Genomic DNA, 22563 nt, shown 5'->3' on the forward strand with positions numbered 1-22563 from the left:
CCCATGTTGAGGGCATGCGGCCTGGTACGGCTCAGGAGGGGGGGGGCGCTCGCTCGTCCGCACCCCCTTTCCTGGCCGGCCGGGCTGCGTGCTCGGATAAGGGTCTGGTATGGATTTGGGGGGGACCCCCACGCCGATTTTTCGGCGTAGGGGGTTCCCCTTACAATCCATGCCAGACCTAAGGGCCTGGTATGCCCCCGAGGGGGGAACCCACGCCGGTTTTTTCATTTAAAATTTGGCGCGGTGTTCCCGCCTCAGGATTCATACCAGACAGCTGTCAGCACTGCCTGTCACTCATCGCGGAAGGAAAACAAAGTTTTCCTTTCCCGATGAGCGAGCCAGCGCGACATTCACAGTACCCTGTCGCCGAGAACCAGCTGGAAACACAATCTCACGGTCAGGTACTGTAGTGACAGGTACTCTTTTTTGAAAAAATTGGGGTCTATTAGACCCTAGATCTCTCCTCTGCCCTCAAAGCATCTGACCACACCAAGATCGGTGTGATAAAATGCTTCCCCAATTTCCCAATGGCGCTGTTTACATCCGGCGAAATCTAAGTGATAAAATGCTTGTAGCTTCCGGTTTCTTAGGCCATAGAGATGTTTAGAGCCACTCTGGTCTCTGTTCAGCTCTATGGTCAGCTGGCTGAATCACCGGCTGCATTCTCAGGTTCCCTGTTGAGACAGGAGAGCCAGAGAAAAACACGGAAGACGGTGGGGGGGGCATTCCCTCCCACGGCTTGTAAAAGCAGTCTAGAGGCTAATTAGCCGCTAGGATTGCTTTTACATGAAAGCCGACCGCTGGCTGAAAAGAATGATACCAAGATGATACCTAAACCTGCAGGCATCATTCTGGTATAACCACTCAAAGTCGTAAATGGCGTACCTGAAGACAAAAAAATGGTTAACAATAAAGCACAGTAAACAGTAAAGTATAAAAAATTGCATACCTGAAAAGCAAACATGATAAAACATAATAACAATAAAACATTGCAGAATAGAATACAGTAAAAAAGAGCAGAACAATAGAGAGAGAGAATAGAGAGAGAGAGAATAATAAAACGACAACTATTTTTTTTTATTTTATATATATATTTTTTTTTTACACTTTTTTTGTAACTAACTTTTATAACTGCAACTGGTTCCAGGTTCGGGTCTCTCAAAATGCGATGGCATCTTGGGAGACCCTGTGAAAGTGTGCCTAGTCTGTGCAGTGCTGTACCCTACGCTAATACTCAACTAGTGAATGGTAGCGTTCAAAACATTCACCAATGCAAAAAACAGGATTGTCAGGACAGGAGGGACAATAATAGCGGGTGTCACGTCTATATCCACGCTTGCTGCAGACACGACATCTTTTTTGGGGGGTTCATTGGGTAGGGGTACTCGGGAGGACATAAAGAAAATGCCTCTCATGCAGCCGACTGTATTTGGTTGGGGATGTGAATGGGGGAAGTACGGGCGCTGCAGAAGTGGTGGGTTCCCAATTAGGATTGGCGAATGTAGCAGGAAGGGCACTATGGGCACGACGGGCCTGTTTGTCTTTTTGGTGGCAGTGGGACACTACTTGTGCTTGCCACCTCACCAGCTTGAACTGCACTTATGGGACTCGCCACGTCACCAAGTGTTACTGCAGTGCTGGTTTGACTACGACCGTGGTGTACTAGGCCACTGGTGCTTGCCAGTTCACCAAAACGCTACAAAAAAAACTGTTAGCGATCGCAGGGATCAGGCCTGACTCTGCGAACGCTGCAGTTATGCGTTTAGTGTTTTGTAAGTTACAGTGATCGATCGATACTGCACTTGGGTGGGCTGGGCTGGGCGGAGGGGCAAAACGCAGGTGCTAGCAGGTATCTGGGCTGATCCCGCTAACACTGCGTTTTTGGGAACCCTAAACTGCTGGGGACACTAGTATAGATCTGATCGGATCAGATATTGATCCGTTCAGATACTATACCACTAAGGGAGGTGTATGGTGCGTGCGTGGGTGTTAGCGGTACTGGCGCTAACCTGACGCTGCCTGGGGCTGGTGCTTGCCAGTTCACCAAAATGCTACCAAAAAAACTGTTAGCGATCGCAGGGATCAGGCCTGACTCTGCGAACGCGTTTAGTGTTTTGTAAGTGACAGTGATCGATCGATACTGCACTTGGGTGGGCTGGGCTGGGCGGAGGGGCAAAACGCAGGTGCTAGCAGGTATCTGGGCTGATCCCGCTAACACTGCGGTTTTGGGAACCCTAAACTGCTGGGGACGCTTGTATAGATCTGATCGGATCAGATATTGATCTGTTCAGATACTATACCACTAAGGGAGGCGTATGCTGCGTGCGTGGGTGTTAGCGGTACTGGCGCTAATCTGACACTGCCTGCGGCGACGCATATCACCACCGGGCGATCAGGGGGCTAAACCTTTATTCGGTAATAAACGGCGGGTGCCCTGACACTATACAAAATAAACGAACTAATCAGAGTCACCCGTAACGGTTATACGGTGATCAGTGGTGAAAGGGTTAACTAGGGGGCAATCAAGGGGTTAAAACATTTATTCGGTAGTATATGGGGGTCCCTGACGCTATAAAATGCTGACGGTGAACCTAAATATTTACCTCCCTAACTAGCGTCACCAGCGACACTAATACAGCAATCAGAAAAATGATCGCTTAGTGACACTGGTGAGGGGGGGTGATCAAGGGGTTAAAACTTTATTAGGGGGGTTAGGGGGGTACCCTAGACCTAAAGGGGGGTAACAGTACCTGTCCTAACACTGTAACTGTCACAAACTGACACCTAGCAGTAATCAGAAAAAAAAAAAAACTGCTGGTGTCAGTTTGTGACGGGGGGGTGATTGGGGGGGATCGGGGGGCGATCGGGGGGGATCGGGGTGTAATGTGGGCCTGGCATGTTCTACTGTGTGTGTGTTTTCACTCACATACCTGTCTTCTCCCCTCGGCGCCGGAACGGAAAATACCGACCCGAGGAGAGATGACATCATTTCCTTTGCTGCTGTTTAGCATACAGCAGCAAAGGAAATGATCTGATTGGCCGGCGGCGATCGTGAGGGGGGGGCCACGAACAGATGGCCTCCCCCTCACCTCTGATCGCCGGGGGACATAACAGGACCGCCTCGGGTACCGGGGGGGGTCCGATCGGACCCCTCACCCACGGGAGGCAAATCACGTACATGTACGTGATTTTGCCTGCCCGTGCCGCCTTGCCGACGTACATCGGCGTGAGGCGGTCCTTAAGTGGTTAAACATACATAGGAACATATTTAACCTATTTCTGATAAGAATATGCATATCGTTATTTTTCTACATGGGAATTATGGGTGGAATATCATACTTAAACATACGTAGGAACACATTTAACCTATTTCTGATAAGAAAATAGACATGTGCATTCGTTTTGTCCGAATGCATTTTCATGCGAATTTCAGGTATTTTCGTTACTGTTTTAACAAACGATAACAAACCTGCAGGATTCGAAAACCAAAAGATCCGACATAAACAAATGCTTTATTTTGTTGTGACAACAGTTCGATATAGATAGGAGATTCGACATGACGCTGACAATAGCAATCTGCGTCCATCGAACCTGTTTTCGAATTTGCCTAACCTTAGCTCTATTAGTCCAAGATTATTCTACATAGAGAGAAAAGATTCGACATTATAGAGACAATAGCAAAAAAGGTCGAATGCGCCTAACCTAACTCTATTAGTCCAAGATTATTCGACAGAGAGAAAAGATTCGGCATGAAGATTTGACGAAGCAGTCGCCGCGAGCGGACATTTATGGTCAAATGCTCCGCCATAGGCTATAGAAGAATTCTATTGTTGGTTGACTAGTAATAATATTAATAAATATAATTATTACTAGTGTCATGCAACATTAGAATTCTACTACAGCTTGTAGGCGGAACATTCGACCGGAAATGTAGGATTGCTGCGTCGTACAGTTTAGCTGCTCCGTCGAATCTTCTAAGAACATTCGACAGACACCATAAGCCTTCAATGACAGATTCAACCTTAATTATTTTGGATGAATGCATTTTTTAACAAAACAAAATAAATAAAAACAAATTTTGGGCGTAACTAAATAAATTAATTTTTTGGGCGAAAATGAAATTCCGAAAAGAAATGAAATGTGCACATGTCTATAAAAAAATGCATATAATTATTTTTCTACATGAGGATTATGGGTGCACTATAACAGTTAAACATACATATGAGAAATGGGTTAAATATGTTCCTATGTATGTTTAACTACAATATTCCACCCATAATCCCCATGTTGAACAATAATTATATGCATATTGTTATGAGAAATGGGTTAAATATGTTCCTAACAATATGCATATAATTATTGTTCAACATGGGGATTAGGGGTGGAATATTGTAGTTAAACATACATAGGAACATATTTAACCCATTTCTGATAAGAATTTGCATATAATTATTTTTCTACATGGGGATTATCATTGGAATATTACAGTTAAACATACATAGGAACATATTTCACTAATTTCTGATACGAATATGCATATCATTATTTTTCTACATGGGGATTATGGGTGGAATATCATACTTAAACATATGTAGGAACACATTTAACCTATTTCTGATAAGAATATGCATATAATTATTTTTCTACATGGGGAGTACCGGTGGAAAATTACAGTTAAATATACATAGCTACATATGTGACTTATTTTTGATGAGAATATACATATATTTATTTTTCTACATGGGGATTATGGGTGGAATATTGTAGTTAAACATACCTAGGAACACATTTATCCTATTTCTCATAAGAATATGCATATAACTATTTTTCTACATGGGGATTATGGGTGAAATATGACAGTTAAACATATGTAGGAACATATTTAACCCATTTCTTATAAAAATATGCATATAATAATTGTTCTACATGGGGATTATGGTGAAATATTACAGTTAAACATGCATAGGAACATATTTAACCCATTTCTGATAGGAATATGCATAACATGATTTTTCTATGTTATTATTATTATTATTATTATTATTAAACAGGATTTATATAGTGCCAACAGTTTACCCAGCGCTTTACAACATGAGGGCAGACAGTACACTTACAATACAAATCAATACAGGAGGAATCAGAGGGCCCTGCTTATTAGAGTTTACAATCTAGAAGGGAAGGTCAAGTGGAAACAAAAGGTAATAACTGTGGGGGGTGAGCTGATAGAGAAAATTAAAAAACAGTTGATAGGGGTGACTAGGCTTCTCTGAAGAGAAGGGTTTTCAGGGATTGTCTTAAAGCTAATAGAGTAGGAGATAAGTGGACAGATTGGGGTAAGGCATTCCATAGGATTGGAGAGGCTTTGGAAAAGTCCTGGAGGCGAGCATGGGAGGAGGTGATGAAGGAGCTAGAGATCAGAAGGTCTTGAGAGGAATGGAGAGAACGAGTAGGTTGGTATTTAGAGATTAGGCTAGTGATAAAGCTGGGGGCTAAATTGTGGATGGCTTTGTACGTAGTTGTTAGTATTTTGAATTGAATTCTTTGGCCGACTGGAAGCCAGTGGAGGGATTGACAGAGAGGGGTAGCAGAGACAGAGCGATTGGTAAGGTGGATGAGTCTGGCAGCAGCATTCATGATGGATTGAAGAGGTGATAGACTATGTAGAGATAAGCCAATGAGAAGGGAGTTGCAGTAGTCGAGGCGAGAGATGACCAGCGAGTGAATTAAAGCGGAGTTCCACACAAAAATGGAACTTCCGCTTTTCGGAACCCTCCCCCCCTCCGGTGTCACATTTGGCACCTTTCAGGGGGGAGGGGGGTGCAGATACCTGTCTAAGATAGGTATTTGCACCCACTTCCGGCATAGACTCCCATGGGAGTCTACGCCACTTCCCGTCCCTCTGCGCTGTCTCCTGGGAATTACACAGCTCCCAGGAGAGAGCGGGACCACTAAGGACGCGCAGCGCGACTCGCGCATGCGCAGTAGGGAACCGGGAAGTGAAGCCGCAACGCTTCACTTCCTGATTCCCTCACCTAGGATGGCGGCGGCAGCTGCCGAGAACCGAGCGGGTTCTCGGCGTCCCCTGCCGACATCGCTGGACCCTGGGACAGGTAAGTGGCCATGTATTAAAAGTCAGCAGCTGCAGTATTTGTAGCTGCTGGCTTTTAATTTTTTTTTTTTTTTTGGCGGTGTGGGAGGACCCCCGCTTTAAGAACTTTGTTGTGTCATTGGTTAGAAAAGGGCGTATTTTGGAGATGTTGCAGAGGTTGAGGTGGCAGGATTTGGACAGTGATTGGACGTGGTGCTTGAAGGAAAGTTCAGAGTCCAGGACGACAGCTAGAACCTTGGCATGTGGGGATGGGCTTATACTTGTGCCATCAATTTTGACCGAGAGATCAGGGGAAGGGGCATATGGGGGAGGAAACATTATAAGTTTGGTTTTGGATAGATTGAGTTTGAGGAAGTGATGTGACATCCAGACTGATATATTTGATAGTAAATTAGTGATACGTGAGGAGACAGAGGGAGTGAGCTGAGGGGTAGAGAAATAGATTTGGGTGTCGTCAGCGTAGAGGTGGTATTGGAAGCCATGGGATGCTATCAGATGACCCAGGGAGGAGGTGTAGATTGAAAATAGGAGAGGTCCAAGAACAGAACCTTGGGGGACCCCAACTGAGAAAGGAAGAGGAGAAGAGGAAGTAGAGTTGTAGGAAACACTAAAGGTGCGGTTGGATAAGTAGGAAGAGAACCAGCGAAGAGTACAGTCACGGAGACCAAAGGCGTGGAGTTTTTTGAGGAGGAGAAGGTGGTCAACCGTATCAAAGGCAGCAGAGAGGTCCAGGATTTAGGAGTACAGAATAGTGTCTATTGGTTTTGGCCGTTAGTAGATCCTTTGTTAGTTTTAGGAGAGCAGTTTCTGTGGAGTGTTGAGGACGAAATCCAGACTGAAGGGGATCAAGAAGGCTATTATCAGTGAGGTGGACACTCAGTCGGTTGTAGACCAGATGTTCAAGGAGTTTGGATAATAAGGAGAGCAAGGAGATGGGGCATAGGTTGTTAAGATTGGATGGGTCCAGTGAGGGCTTTTTAAGTATGGGTCTGACAAATGCATGTTTTAGAGAGTTGGGGAAGATGCCAGAAGAGAGGGAGAGATTAAAGATGTGGGTTAGAGAGTGTAGCATAGAGGTGGACATTAGCAAGTAGTTTAGCAACCTCGTCTATAGTGGTGGGGTTGAAAGAGGGAAGTAATGATTCTGCCTGTGGGCATGAAGTGTGAAGCGCGGAGGGTATCGGAACAGTAGAGATCTCCTCATGAATTGTATCAATCTTCTGTTTGAAGTGATTGGCGATCTTCTGGGCAGTAAGTGAGTTGGCGGGTGGAGGCGGTGGAGGACGAAGTAGAGAGTTGAAGGCAGAGAAGAGTTGACGGGGACGGGATGTTGCTAATGAGAGTGATAAAGTAGGTCTGCTTGGCCGTGAGGAGGCTGGAATTGTATTTTTGGTTGAAATCTTTTTGAGTCTTACGCCACTGGTGCTTGTGAGCATGACTACATTTTTCAGACTTCTAGTATAATCTGTTTGCCAAGGTTTAAGGGGTCGGGGCCTGATTCTGTGTGTAGTGAGGGAGGCCATTGAATCCAGTGAGGCTAGAAGTGAGGTGTTGTAGACAGAAGTGGCTAGGTTGGTGCAGGATAGGGGTGAGATTTTGTCATAGAAGTTGTCGATAGCAGAGTAGAAAAGAGAAGGGTTGAGATGACGTAGGTTTCTGCGGGTAACTTTTAGGCAGTTGGAGGGAGAGGAGGTGGAGGAGAGGGAGAGAGTGAAATTAATAAGGTGGTGATCAGAGAGAGGGAATGGATAGTTAGAGAGGTTGCATGGAGTGCAAAGGTGAGAGAAAACTAGGTTAAGGGTATTGCCTTTGGAGTGAGTAGGAGCATGTATCCACTGCTTCAGGTCAAAGGAGGATGTTAGGCTTAGAAGTTTAGAAGTGGCAGGAGTGTTAGTAGAAAAGTAGGGTAGCCAGGCAGAGACGTCAACAAGAAAGGTTGATACTGGTCCAGGGGGCCTGTAGATCACAGTTATCCTTAGAGAAACTGGAGTGAAAGGACAAATGCAGTGTACTTCAAAAGAGGAGAGTGACAGAGAGGGAGGTGGGTGTAGTACCTGAAAGGTGCTATGTGGGGCTAGAAGGATTCCGACACCTCCTCCCTTATGTCCACTGGATCTGGTGAAGTGAGTCCAGAGAAGACCACCATGGGATAGGGCAGCAGAAGACGCAGTGTCGGATTCGTGGAGCCAGGTTTCGGTAATGGCGAGTAGGTTAAATGAGTTGGCAATAAAGAGGTCATGGAGAGAGGTGAGTTTGTTGCAGACAGAGCGGGAGTTCCAAAGGGCACAAGAAACAGGGAGTCTGGTCTTAGGAAGAATAGAAATGGGAACTAAATTGTGTTGATTGCGGCTGCTACCAGAGGGTGGAGGGTAATGGGTGCATGGGGTACAGTTAAATGATGGAGGCCCAGGGTTTGGGGATATATCTCCGGAGGTTAGGGGAAGCAGGAGAGTGGGGGAGGTAATATGGGAGTGGGATTTATATGAAGGGACATGGCCCAGGATCTTAGAGATTTTTAGTGTGTGTGGATTTAGAATTAGCAGGAGTTGGTGGGTGCAGTAATCAGGAGAGGACAGAAGTGAGGGTGATATATATATGCTGTGGGGGGAGAAAAGGGGTGAAGGAGAGATAGTTTAAGGATAGAGGACAGAGCTGTCAAAAGGAGTGGGAGAGAGTGCATGTTACAAGGAGAAAGAGCTGAAGGGGTAAACAAGGTCACCTGATGTCTGGTGTTTTTCAAAGGTTTTTCTTGTGTTCATTTGCTTTGTGCATTCTCTGAAGTACAGAGTCAGAAGTGCTTCCACTTATAGAAATCGCCCACTTTGAGAAAGAGCCCCAGTTGCAAATGTATGCCCCCTGCAAATGCTTCCCCCAAAAGAAGCTTATATTTATACTGATGGGGTGGGTGGTGGGTGGATTTCAATTAGCAATCAAGAGTTAATAAAGGTTGGCTGGTTAACAGGGCAAAATTCTTAGTCCAGAAACAGACTAGCAAGAGGGCACAAAAGTTAACGGGCCATAATTCTGAGTAAGACAAGGGAGATAATAAAGCATTGTAATGTGGACAGGTCTACAGACTGTTAAGCAAAAATAACATACCAGCAATTGTTAAGACACATAAGCAAAGCAGATAGCAGTGTTTCAGTTTTTTGGGTGGAGATGGTTTAGCATTTTAGACTAGGGAAAACAAATGCTTTTCAGTTTTCAATTCTGGGTGGATGGCAGTCGGCTGCAAACATACCATAGCAATTTAGACTAGGGAAAACAAATGCTTTTCAGTTTTCAATTCTGGGTGGATGGCAGTCAGCTGCAAACATACCTGTGAAGAGACAGAGAAGAAATCCTCAGACAAGTGCAGAGTCAGATGTGCTTCCACTTATAGAAATTGCCCACTTTAAGAAAGAGCCCCAGTTGCAAATGTGTGCCCCCTCTACATGGGGATAATGGGTAGAATATTACAGTTAAACATACATAGGAACATATTTAAGCCATTTCTGATAAGACTATGGAGATAATTATTTTTCTACATGGGGATTATGGGTGGAATTTTACAGTTAAACATACATAAGAACATTTTTAACCCATTTCTGATAGGAATATGCATATAATTATTTTTCTACATGGGAATTATGGGTGGAATATTGTAGTTCCACGGTTATTTTGAGGGGACAGCAAATTTACACGTCTTAAAACGTGAGAGGTGTAAATTAACCCATTTCAGGAATGACGCAGCAATGTACGGGGTACATTGTTTTGCGCACCCGTGCCACTTTGCCAATGTATATCGGCGTGAGCCTTTTGGCAAGTGGTTAACAAGGACCTGTATTGTGTAAGATGCCTGTGATCTCCTTGAAGTTGATCTTTTCCCTATCACTGGCTTATCCCGCTTTGTCGGGTCTCTGTAAAAGTGGCTATTTTGGTAGAGGAGCAGCATTTTGCTTCATAATGTCAGAGTTACTCCCTTGATGAATGTTGGGAAATGTTTAGAAAGAAGTAGGAGATGTGGAGGAATCAAAGATCCACAGAATAGATAAAGAAGAAGCAGGGGGATCCCTGCACTGCAGGCCCTCATGTACAGCTTTATTTCCAGCAAGGAGAACAGTGATCAGCACAGTAGTGGCATCACCAAATCTCACTCCAAATCATCTAGTGAGACCATCAGTCAGAGGCAGCAGCACCTTAGATGATATTACACTGCAGATATACAGTTCTGAAGAAAGAAAAACAGGAAACAAAAGGCTCATTTTCAGGGTGCTATGAAGATGCAATTAAAATTTCTAGATACGTTTTAACCACTTCAGCCCCGGAAGGATTTACCCCCTTCCTGATGGGGCCATTTTTTGCGATACAGCACTGCCTTGCTTTAACTGATAATTGCACGGTCATTTGACGCTGTACCCAAACAAAATTTACATCCTTTTTTCCCCACAAATAGAGCTTACTTGTGGTGGTATTTGATCACCTCTGCGGTTTTTAATGTTTGCGCTATAAAAAAAAATGTTTTTTCCTCAGTTTAGGCTGATATGTAATCTTCTAATTATTTTGGTAAAAAAAAAAAAAATCGCAATAAGCGTATATTGATTGGTTTATGCAAAAGTTAAAGCGTCTACAAAAAATGGGGATAGATTTATGGCATTTTTATTATTTTTTTTACTAATAATGGTGGTGATCTGCAATTTTTATTGGGACTGCGACATTGCAGCGGACAGATCGGACACTTTTGACACTTTTTAGAACCCCTGACATTTATACAGCGATCAGAGCTATAAATAACCACTAATTACTGTATAAATGTCACTGGCAGGGCAGGGGTTAACACTAGGGGGCGATCAAGGAGTTAAATGTGTTCCCTCTGTGTGTTCTAATTGTGGGGGGATGGGACGGCCTGGGGAAGGAGACTGATCGGTGTTCCTATATACTAGGAACACACAATCTGTCTCCTCTCCCGTCAGAACGTGGACTTGTGTATTTACACACACAGATCCTCATTCTGGCTTTGTCAGGAGCGATCGTGTGTGCCTGGCGGACATCGCAGCCGCCGGGCACACGCATCGGCTTCTCAGTACCGTGGCGGGCGCGCCCCCTATACCCCTTAAAGTGGCCGCTGTACAGCTATGGCGATTCGTGCAGGGGAGTCATTTTTTTGATATAAGCGAAAAAAGAGCAAAAACAAAACAAAAAATATTTTCTTTCTGTTTTTTTTTAAATCCAACAAAATCACATTTCATCATAAATTTAGGTCAGAATGTATTCTGCTACATGTATTTGGTAAAAAAAATTCTGATAAGTGCATGATGATTGCTTTGTGTGAAAGCTATAGTACCTACAAGCTAGGCTATGTATCATTGAAAATTGATCAATCCTGATGTACTGACGGCCTATCTCATTTCTTGAGGCCCAAAAATGTCAGGACAGTACAAATACCCCCAAAATGACCCCGTTTGGAAAGAAGGCAGTCTAATGTATTTAGTAAGAGACATGGCAAGTTTTTTGAAGTTGCAATTTTTTCCCACAATTGTTTGGAAAATTTTCTTTCACAAAATTGTCATCTTACCAAGTTATTTCTCACACATGGCATTCTGAAAATTCAAAAGAATGAAAATCCAAAATAAACAAAAATTTGAAAATTCCAAAACCCAAAATTCCAAAATAATAACTAACTAATAATAACTATTACTAACTATTAAATTATAGGTACTGCAATTTCCTTTAAAATGTGGCTGTTAGTGAACGTAACGAATATGAATTTATCCGTAGTTATGAATTATCCAAAATAATAAATACCGCATCTAAACAAATGGAGCGCAACAAATAAATAATATAAAATAAGAATTGAAATCAAATTTCAAACTTTTGAATTTCAAACTTAATAAATTACCCGAAAAACGGAACCCCCCCCCAAAAAAACAAATGAAAAGAAAACGAGAATGAATTACCGTAAAATTTTCAACAGTGCACATGTCTATTGCTTGCAGTCCCATAAATTAAGGAGCAATATGCTGCAGACATTAACATTAAATGGATTAAAGTGTATCTTAACAGGGTGGAAATGTGTTTTTACAGTTCTGCTGAACAGAAGTTGGGCCTTTACTTCTCAGCCTTAAATATCTAAAATCAAATATATTTTTTTTTATTATTTACATAAAGCATGGAATGACTAAAGCTTTTCTCGGGTATTTTTTGCCATCTGGGTCCCATTTAAGGGATTTGTATTTAATTGTAATAAAGATTCATTTTTATGAAAAGGATTTATTAAATACAACCAAAAGAAAGCTCTCTCTGTCTAAAAAAAATGATATACAATTAATTTGGGCACAGTGTGGCATGGCTATGGTAATTTTTAGTCAAGCTATCCTGAAAAGATGACCTGGTAATAAAGGGGTATATACAGGCTTGTACTAAAGTTGTTAAATAAAGGGATTATATTTTTATTTAACCACTTAAGGACCGAGCCTCGTTTTGAGATTTGGTGTTTACAAGTTAAAATCAGTTTTTTTTTGCTAGAAAATTACTTAGATCCCCCAAACATTTTATATATTTTTTTCTAACACCCTAGAGAATAAAATGGCAGTTGTTGCAATACTTTCTGTCACACCATATTTACAGCGCAGCGGTCTTTCAAGCGCACTTGTTTTGGAAAAAATGTAATTAAAATATAAAAATAAAAAATAAAATTAGCCCAATTTTTTTATATTGTGAAAGATAATGTTATGCCGAGTAAATTAATACCCAACATGTCACGCTTCAAAATTGTACCCGCTTGTGGAATGGCAACAAACTTTTACCCTTAAAAATCTCCATAGGCGATGTTTAAAAATGTTTACAGTTGGGGGGCGGAGCTTGCCGCGGAGGAAGATGGACACTCAATAGAGGAGCTCCACAGCGCTTGGGAACATACCGGCACACATCGCCTGGCCCATCGACTTAAACCCGCACACAACCATCAGCGGACCTGCAGCACAGCTCGGGGAACCGATTGATCATGCCACGGCGCAATAAGGAGAACCGGAGGCCGCAAAAACTCACTGAATACTACCCACTCGGGCCTAAACAAGATGGCGGCGGTGGGACAGCGGCGCGAGGTATGTCTAGTGCCCCCCTATACGAGGCAGGCAAGGGTAATCCACACAAAAGGAATGCCCCACAAAGAAGCACACACTCCCCTATACATACCCCTACCACGGGCAGCCAGGAGAAAGCAAGATTGAGCATGGATGCCTCGGATTCCAGCCGAGACATAACACCAGGCCCAGACTCAGGAGAAGATACCAGAGATCTCCCTGACTCAATAGATCTCTTTCCCACTACCAACCAGCCAGTCCTGGACACCACACTAAAGGACATGTTAGTTTCTCTTCGGAGTTCACTACATGCTGATATGTTCTCCTGTGTTCATAAATTTGGTGTGGAGCTGTATCCAGGAAACTGTATCCAGGGTAGATCATATAGAACACAAAATGGGGGAGTTCGCGACCACCATCAATGATCTTGTGGACGCAAACAATAATAATGCTGATGAATTGGATGCCCTTAAAGCAAAATTAGCAGACATTGAGGACCGCTCTAGGAGAAATAACTTTAAAATAAGAGGGATCACTGAGTCGGTCCAACAATCCGACCTACGCACCTACACAGCCCAACTCTTTCAGGCTATATTACCGGATCTGACAGACCTAGACATTACCGTGGACAGGATCCACCGCTTACCCAAGCCATCTCACCTACCGGACAACATACCAAGAGATGTTATACTCCGGCTACACTTTTACCAAACAAAAGAACGCCTGATGGCGGCTTCCCGCAGTAAAGATCTTTTCCCACCACAATATAAAGATCTACAATTTTTCGCTGATCTATCACAATTTACTCTACAGAAGCGTAGGAACCTAAATACAATTTCCAAAGCGATAAGAAATCACAAGATCACGTACAAATGGGGATTCCCTACTAAATTGATCCTAGCTAAAGATGGAAAGGAACATGTTGTTGACACTCTCACCAAAGGGATGCAGCTACTCCAAAGATGGCATATTATAGCGGAGGACTCACCAAAGGCTCACGTCTGAGCACCTCACAGATGACTGGAGCTTGGTCACCTCCAAAAACGCTTGCAAGCATACACGAGCTGACTAAAGCCAGTGCAGATTACATTCTACTGTCTCCAAAGCAGAGGAAAACGCTAAGCTGAACTGTTTCGTTGTTTACCCCCAAATGCAATCTAAGTGACTACAAGACACACTCAGGTCACACCGACCTATACAGGGTTTGGTTTAAAACCCCCCAATGTTTTTCTTCTACACTGTTTCTTTTCTGCATTAACCACTGTGTATGTTCGCAGCCGCAAAAATTACCAGTCATTCATCTACTTGACCAAGCAGAACCTCAGGAATACCACGGTTGCAAAGAATCATCCCCTCGTCGTCTATGGATCAACGTTACTAAACCCAGCACCACATGTAAGTGTTACCAACACATGCTACTCAACACACTTAAATCCAGCTTTGCACTTGACCATTACCTTTCTAACAATTAATGCCAGAGGCCTTAACCATCCTGCGAAATGCAGATCTATCTGAAGAGAAGCCATCCAACATAAGGCTGACGTCATTTGCATACAAGAAACGCACTTCAAAAAGCAAGCCCAACCTAAATGCTCTCACCCCAAATTCCCATATGTTTTCTCTGCAAGTGCAGATGCAAAAAAGAAAGGAGTACTTACGGCAATTAAAGACACAGTAGCCTTTTGCCTTCATTCGGAAATAAAGGACGTGCAGGGTAGATATCACATCCTAATCTGCGACCTCAACAATACTACCTATACGGTGGTGAATATCTACGCTCCAAACACCCATCAGACCCGCTTTCTTCACAGGCTTATGAGACAGGTCTCTCGTTTGCAAAGAGGCCATTTGCTCCTATGTGGGGATTTTAATCTGCCACCGGACCCCACAATGGACTCTAGCTCACTAACTAACAAGAAAACCCAAACCTTACAACCGCTACTGAGGAACTACGACATATACGATGCATGGAGATGCCTTCATGCTACAGAGAAAGACTTCTCCTTTTTTTCAACTAGTCATAAAATTTATACTTGACTCGATCTTTTTTTGATAGACAAAGGGTTATTAACCAAAATTAAATCCTCTACAATTAATAGTATCACTTGGTCGGATCATGCTTCAGTGTCGCTGCTGGTGGATGACACTTCCACAATCCACTCCACTAATATCTGGAGATCCAACCCGCGGCTGTTCCGAGATGATCTCTCCAAAACAATACTGCAGAAAGATCTAGTCGAATTTTTTTAATTTAATGCAAACTCAGTCACTGATCCCTTTGTGACATGGAATGCACACAAAGCGTTTATGAGAGGTCTTCTCAATAAACTTGGAGCTAGGGCTAAGAGGATGAGGGGGCAGCGTATATTAGATATCTCTGGACAAATTCAAACATTAGAATCCCAGAACAAAGCAAATTTCTCCCCTGACTTATCAGACAAATTGACCAAACTAAGACTTGATCTCCGAATGATATTACTGGAGGACTTTGAAAAATCCTCTAGGAGGTTGAAAATGACGTATTACGCAAATGGTAATAAAGCAGGGAAATTATTAGCAGACCGATTACGAGGACATAGACATAAAACTAAACTTCCCTACATTATACATCCTGAAACCCAAACTAAATTATACCATCCCAAAGCTATAGCAGATGCCTTCAGCACTTATTATGGTTCTCTTTATAACCTAAAAGCAGACCCAAACACGATTCAACCACTATCCCACACAATTTCTGAATTTATTAACAAAATCCAACTTCCCCAACTTACTGGCACTCAAAACACAGCATTGAATTCTCCGTTCACGACACAAGAGATATCACTAGCGATAGACTCACTCCCCAGTAATAAATCTCCTGGACCGGATGGTTTTACAAGTGAATACTTTCAGACATTCAGAGACATTCTAACTCCTAGACTTACAGAAATATATAACCAAGCTGCCTCCTCCTCCTCTTTTCCACCTGAAATGTTGAAAGCAATGATTGTGGCATTACCGAAGCCGGAGAAAGACCCTAATACCACTCAAAATTTCCGCCCGACATTGTTACTCAATAACGACCTGAAAATCTATGCTAAATTGATAGCTAGTAGATTGGTAAATCTCCTTCCTTCATTGATTCACCCAGATCAATATGGCTTTACCACAGGACTTCAAACAGCGGATGCGACCAGATGCCTGATCAACCTCATCCACCTAGCTAACAAGAGTGGAACGCCTTCTTTGCTCCTCGCCTTGGATGCAGGGAAGGCGTTCGATAGGATTCATTGGACATACTTAGAGCTAGTTTTAAACAAATTTGGTTTTCAAGTCCAGATGTACCAGGCTATTATGGCTCTGTACACAACGCCATCAGCACAAGTCTACGTATCAGGTACATTATCTACCCCATTTAGTATAACAAATGGCACCCGCCAAGGTTGCCATTTATCCCCCTTAATTTTCAATTTGTTGATGGAACCGTTGGCAACTTATATTCGCCAACACCCCCAAATTAAAGGGATCACAATTGGAAATAGAATGCATACCATCAGTCTGTTTGCGGATGATGTCATCCTGATACTTACTGATGTAATGTCCTCCCTGGCTTTGGTCCACCAAACCCTACAATTATTTAATGCAATATCGTATTACAAAGTTAATGAAACCAAGTCATATCTATTGGGGTTGGGCCTTTCTGACAAGATGAAACAACACATCAGTAACAACTTTCCGTATATGTGGAAAGAAAATGGTATATCATATCTAGGTATTACACTTACACCCACAGTCTCTGATCTAGTTAAAGAAAACTATATTCCATTCTTAAAGTCTCTGAGACCCAAACTAGACAAACCAAAACGGTTTGAACTTTCTTGGACTGGGCGACTGGCCACATTAAAAATGCAGGTTCTACCACAGTTCTTATATTTATTCAGAACTCTACCCATACCAGTACCTAAATCTTTTTTCCAGCAAGCACAATCTGAAATCGATAGATATCTGTGGTTTGGGAAAAAAGCAAGATATACCTTCAATAAGATTACTAAATCCAAACAAGTGGGGGGAATAGGTCGCATAATAATTAAAGATTATCAAGTGGCTGCCGTTTTGGCACAGGTGAAAGGTTGGTTCTCTTCCCATAATATTTCCTTGAGGACAGAATTAGAAAAATTTCAAATTAAAGGAAGGAATCTGTACAATTACCTAATAACTAATACACATCACTCATCTACATCATTTGCAAGTTCTCCAACTATTCAAGCTTCAATCAAAGCCTGGCAATATCTCCTCAAACATATAACACCTGAAGGACCTCAAACTCCTCTAAAAATTCCCGATCACGGCTCTGGAATTCATCATACCAGACTTATCACTAGTTAACTGGAGCTCTAGAGGAGAACTATTACTGAAAGATCTTTTTGTTGGGCCCACAATAAAAACATTCAGAACATTACAGATTGAATATGATATCCCAACCTCCGATTATTATAAATATATTCAATTATCCCACTTACTAGATAAAAAGAGTAACAAACTTATCACTCACCTACCCTGGCAAATTGTCATCTTTCTTACACAGAAAAGTACAAAACTCAAAGGTACAGCATTATTTTATAAATTCCTACAAAATAAACACTCCTTCAGTAAAACCACTAACATAGAAGCATGGGAAAGGGACTTTAAGAAGAACTATACAGAAGACCAATGGAAAAAAGCACTTAATGTCACATATACATCCACTAGAAGTGCCACCTTGTGGGAACTGCATCACAAAATTCTATTGCGGTGGTATCTTACCCCTTACCGTATCTCCAAATTTGTACCAGGAGCTTCTCCAGAGTGTTGGAGAAAGTGTGGGAAAACAGGATCGCTGCTACATGTGTTGTGGTTATGCCCACGTATTCAGAGGTTTTGGGTGCTTATATTTCAAATAATAGAACAAATCACAGGCACAAAAGCTGCATATTCCCCAGGTATGGCACTTCTTTCATTGGAAATTGATTCTATACCAGCATCTATGAGGCTACTAGTATCCCACCTGCTCATTGCAGCTAGACTCACCATAGTACGCCACTGGAAAGACATTAATCCACCTCCTATAGCAGAAACCCTTCAATTAATAAACACACATAGGATGTATGAAATACAATTCGCCTGGAGTCTAGGTAACCGAGGAAAAATTTCTAAATTATGGGATCCTTGGCTAACATGGTATCCACAAAACATGGGTCTCAGATTCTTTGAGGAAAATTAGATGGAAATACTACAGTGTAATAGCTATGATAAATCTCTACATATAGGCTGCGCAAAGGACATACTAAGTTATTGTTGGTTTATTTTAGTTAATATTTCTTTATAACTTTCCTTTTATGTCATGTATCACTGGTATATAACTATTATTCGTGGGCAAAGATAAATAAATAAATCCCGTAAAGTGATGATGAGGGGCGACCTCTCTCTTTCCTGAACACAGTTAGTTCCCATGTGGGGTGTTGGAGGAGAGGAGGAGTACCTTCTGCATAACAGTCTTGGCATGAGGCTACTGATATTGATGCGAATTATAAGTATGAGAATGTAAATATCTCTACCTTCTATGTATTCAACACGACAGCATTTATTGATGGTAATGTACATGACTGTTCTTGTTATTCTTTTGTAAAATTCCAATAAAAACATATTGCAATTAAAAATGTTCACAGTTTGCATGTTTTGAGTTACAGAGGAGGTTTAGGGTGAGAATTATTGCTCTTGCTCTAGTGATTGCAGTGATACCTCACGCATGTAGTTTGAACATCGTTTACCTATGCGGGCGCTGCTCACGTATGCATTTGCTTCTGCACGCGAGCTCGGCGGGATAGGGCACGTTAAAAATATATATATATATTTTTTTTTTTTTCTTATTTATTTTACTTTTTATTTTTTATTTTTACACTTTAAAAAAAAATTGTGTCACTTTTATTCCTATTGCAAGGAATGTAATAAAAAAAAAGCATGACAGGACTGCTTAAAAGTGAGAGGGTTATGGTAGCTAGCTGCTGCAATAACAATGATATTCTTCTTCAAACAGCCAATGTATAACGACGGCGGTCGGTCGGCAAGTGGCTAAACCACTTCCAGACCACCAACCTTCGTTATACGCCGCTACTGACATTAAAATACCGTTACTATAGCAGCAGATAGCTGCCATAACCCCGGTGGGTGGTCCGCTATAAGATAAAAGTGGTCTCTGCGGCTGATTCGCCAGGAGATCACTTTTATGGGAGGCGAAAAAGGTGCCCCTCCTCCCGCTGCATCCCGGGCATCCCCGCAGCTTTCTGGAGCCATTGGAAGAGGAGGAGATGATTCAATTCTTTTGTCTGATGGGCAGGACGTCAAGTGAGAGCATTATGGCCCCCACTCGACACTATATCCTTGGAGGACCGGAGCAACAACAAACGTCACTTTCGCCCAACAGCCTTAAAGGGACAATTTTTTTTTAAATTGGAAAAAAAAATATTTTTTTTTTATTGCTTTTAAGTGTAAGTGTGAGATCTGAGGTTCTATTGCAAAGGATGTTTACATTCCTTGTAATAGGAATAAAAGTGATCCAAAAATTTTTTTTACAGGGACAGTGTAAAAATAAAAATGAAAATAAATTAGAAAAAAGTGCCCCTGTCTCTCCGTGCTCACACGCAGAAGCAAATGCATACATAAGTCGTGCTCACATATGTAAACGGTGTTCAAACCACATGTGACGGGAGTCACTTTGGTTGTGGTTGTATCCCATGGTTCTGTTGTGTCTGTCTGCCTTGGGAGAAAAGTATATTATGGGATGTATGTCTATGTGGAGGGGGGGGGATTCCTCCAGCAGCCCCTCCTCAGACTGTTTACTGATGAAAAGTTTGAATACACCTGACCTGTGTGTCTATTGTTATTGGACAGTTTATCCCGCCCTGAATCCAAGAGAGGGGGGGAGTGTCCCTGAGTTGTATATCTGTTGTTACATGAGTTTGAATAAAGAGTCTGATGTTTTTCACCCTACACTGAGTTACGGCTGGTGACTGGGTGGGCTAAAGGGTCTTGGATAGTGCTGGTTCTGGACAAAGGAAGCATTTACGGTGGACAAGGTTCTGTTGAGGATAGGGGCTCCTCACACCACACATCTGAAGTATCGCTGTGATCATTACAGCGAGTGCAATAATTCTAGCCCTAGACATCCTCTGTAAGTCAAAACTGGTAACCTGTTGAAATCTTTAAACGTCGCCTATGGAGATTTTTAAGTGCCAAAGTTTGTCGCCATTCCATAAGCAATTTTGAAGCTTGACATGTTGGGTATCAATTTACTCGGCGTAACATTATCTTTCACGATATAGAAAAAAATTGGGCTAACTTTACTTTTGTCTTATTTTTTTATTCAAAAATGTGTATTTTTTCCAAAACAATTGCATTTGTAAGACCGCCGCGCAAATACGGTGTGACATAAAGTATTGCAACAATCTCCATTTTATTCTCTAAGGTGTCTGAAAAAAATATATAATGTTTGGGGGTTCTAAGTAAGTTTCTAGCAAAAAAAAGATTTTAACTTGTCAACAAGTGTGAAAAATAGGCTTGGTCCTTAAGTGGCTAAAAGTATTTCCTGAAAGTTGTTTAACAAAAAATTCTCTTTGTCTAGATCCCGAGATCGCAGTGTTCTGAGGACTGTTTAGCTGGAAACAGAGAAGTGCCGAGCTCAGATGTACATGAATGCTGTCATGGTTGTGTCCCATGCTCAGAAGGAGAGATGTCCAATAAAACAGGTGGATTTTACTACTACTTTCTAAGCAATGCAAGAAAACTCATAGCACCCCTCACATTTTTGTAAATATTTTATTCTATCTTTTCCTGTGACAACACTGAAGAAATGACACTTTGCTACAATGTAAAGTAGTGAGTGTACAGCTTGTATAACAGTGTAAATTTGCTGTCCCCTCAAAATAACTCAACACACAGCCATTAATGTCTAAACCGCTGGCAACAAAAGTGAGTACACCCCTAAGTGAAAATGTCCAAATTGGGCCCAATTAGCCATTTTGCCTCCCCATTGTCCTGTGACTCGTTAGTGTTACAAGGTCCCACCAGGTGTGAATGAGGAGCAGGTGTGTTAAAGCTGGATTCCAGACAGGAATTTTTTTTTAAAAGTCAGCAGCTATAAACACTGTAGCTGCTGACTTTCAACAAGTACACTTACCTGTCCTGGGTGCCAGTGTCCTGGGTGCCCACGATGTTGACCGCCCGAGGCCAACCTGTCCCTCAGCTCTCGGGTCCTGACACCACCATCCTAACTAAGGGAAACAGGCACTGGAGCCTTGCGGCTTCACTGCCAGTTTCCTACTGCGTGCGCACGAGCAGCGCTCTGTGAATAGCCACGTGGTTTTCTGGGAACACACACAGTTCCCAGAAGGCAACGGGGCTGCTCACCGAGGAGCAGGACACGCTGCGGAATAGGAAGAGGCAGATTAGGAAGACTGCATAGCAACAAGGGTTCAGGTAAGTTTAAAAATGTTTTATTTTTCAAATGTTTTTTTTTATTTTTTAAAGATTTTTCATGCTTTTTTTATTTTAGGGTGGCCCTCCACTTTAAATTTGGTGTTATTGCTCTCACTCTCTCATACTGGTCACTGGAAGTTCAAAATGGCACCTCAAGAACTCTCTGCGGATCTGAAAAAAAGACTTGTTGCTCTACATAAAGATGGCCTAGGCTATAAGAAGATTGCCAAGACCCTCAAACTGAGCTGTAGCATGGTGGCCAAGACCTTACAGCGGTTTAACAGGACAGGTTCCTCTCAGAACAGGTCTCACCATGGTCGACCAAAGTAGTTGAGTGCACCTGCTCAGTGTCTTTTTCAGAGGTTGTCTTTGGGAAATTGCATTGCTGCAGTGGTTGAAGGGGTGGGGGATCAGCCAGTCAGTGCTCAGACCATACGCCGCACACTGCATCAAATTGGTCTGCATGGCTGTCATCCCAGAAGGAAGCCTCTTCTAAAGATGCTGCACTAGAAAGCCCGCAAACAGTTTGCTGAAGACAAGCAGACTAAGGACATGGATTTCAGAGACTGGGCCGCAGGGCAGTATTCCAACATGATAACGACCCAAAACACACCTCCAAGATGACCACTACCTTGCTAAAGAAGCTGAGGGTAAAGGTGATGGACTGGTCAAGCATGTCTCCAGACCTAAACCCTATTGAGCATCTTTGGAGCATCCTCAAATGCAAGGTGGAGGACCGCAAGGTCTCTAACATCCACCAGCTCCGTGATGTCATCATGGAGGAGTGGAAGAGGACCTCCAGTGACAACCTGTGAAGCTCTGGTGACCTCCATGCCCAAGAGGGTTAAGACAGTGCTGGAAAATAATGGTGGCCACACAAAATTGTGACACTTTGGGCCCAAT

General features: G+C 42.5%; 1 protein-coding gene across 1 annotated transcript in view; it reads left to right on the forward strand.

Moving 5' to 3' along the window:
* Positions 1-22563, forward strand: part of LOC141112897 (vomeronasal type-2 receptor 26-like) — a 62543-nt gene that overhangs the window by 36966 nt on the left and 3014 nt on the right. The window contains exon 3 of the mRNA XM_073606000.1: positions 20807-20930. Within this exon, the coding sequence (XP_073462101.1) occupies positions 20807-20930 (124 nt within the window). The remainder of the gene's footprint in view (positions 1-20806; positions 20931-22563) is intronic.

The sequence above is a fragment of the Aquarana catesbeiana genome, linkage group LG11, assembly GCF_042186555.1.
Source record: "Aquarana catesbeiana isolate 2022-GZ linkage group LG11, ASM4218655v1, whole genome shotgun sequence".
Classification (NCBI taxonomy): Eukaryota; Metazoa; Chordata; class Amphibia; order Anura; family Ranidae; genus Aquarana; species Aquarana catesbeiana.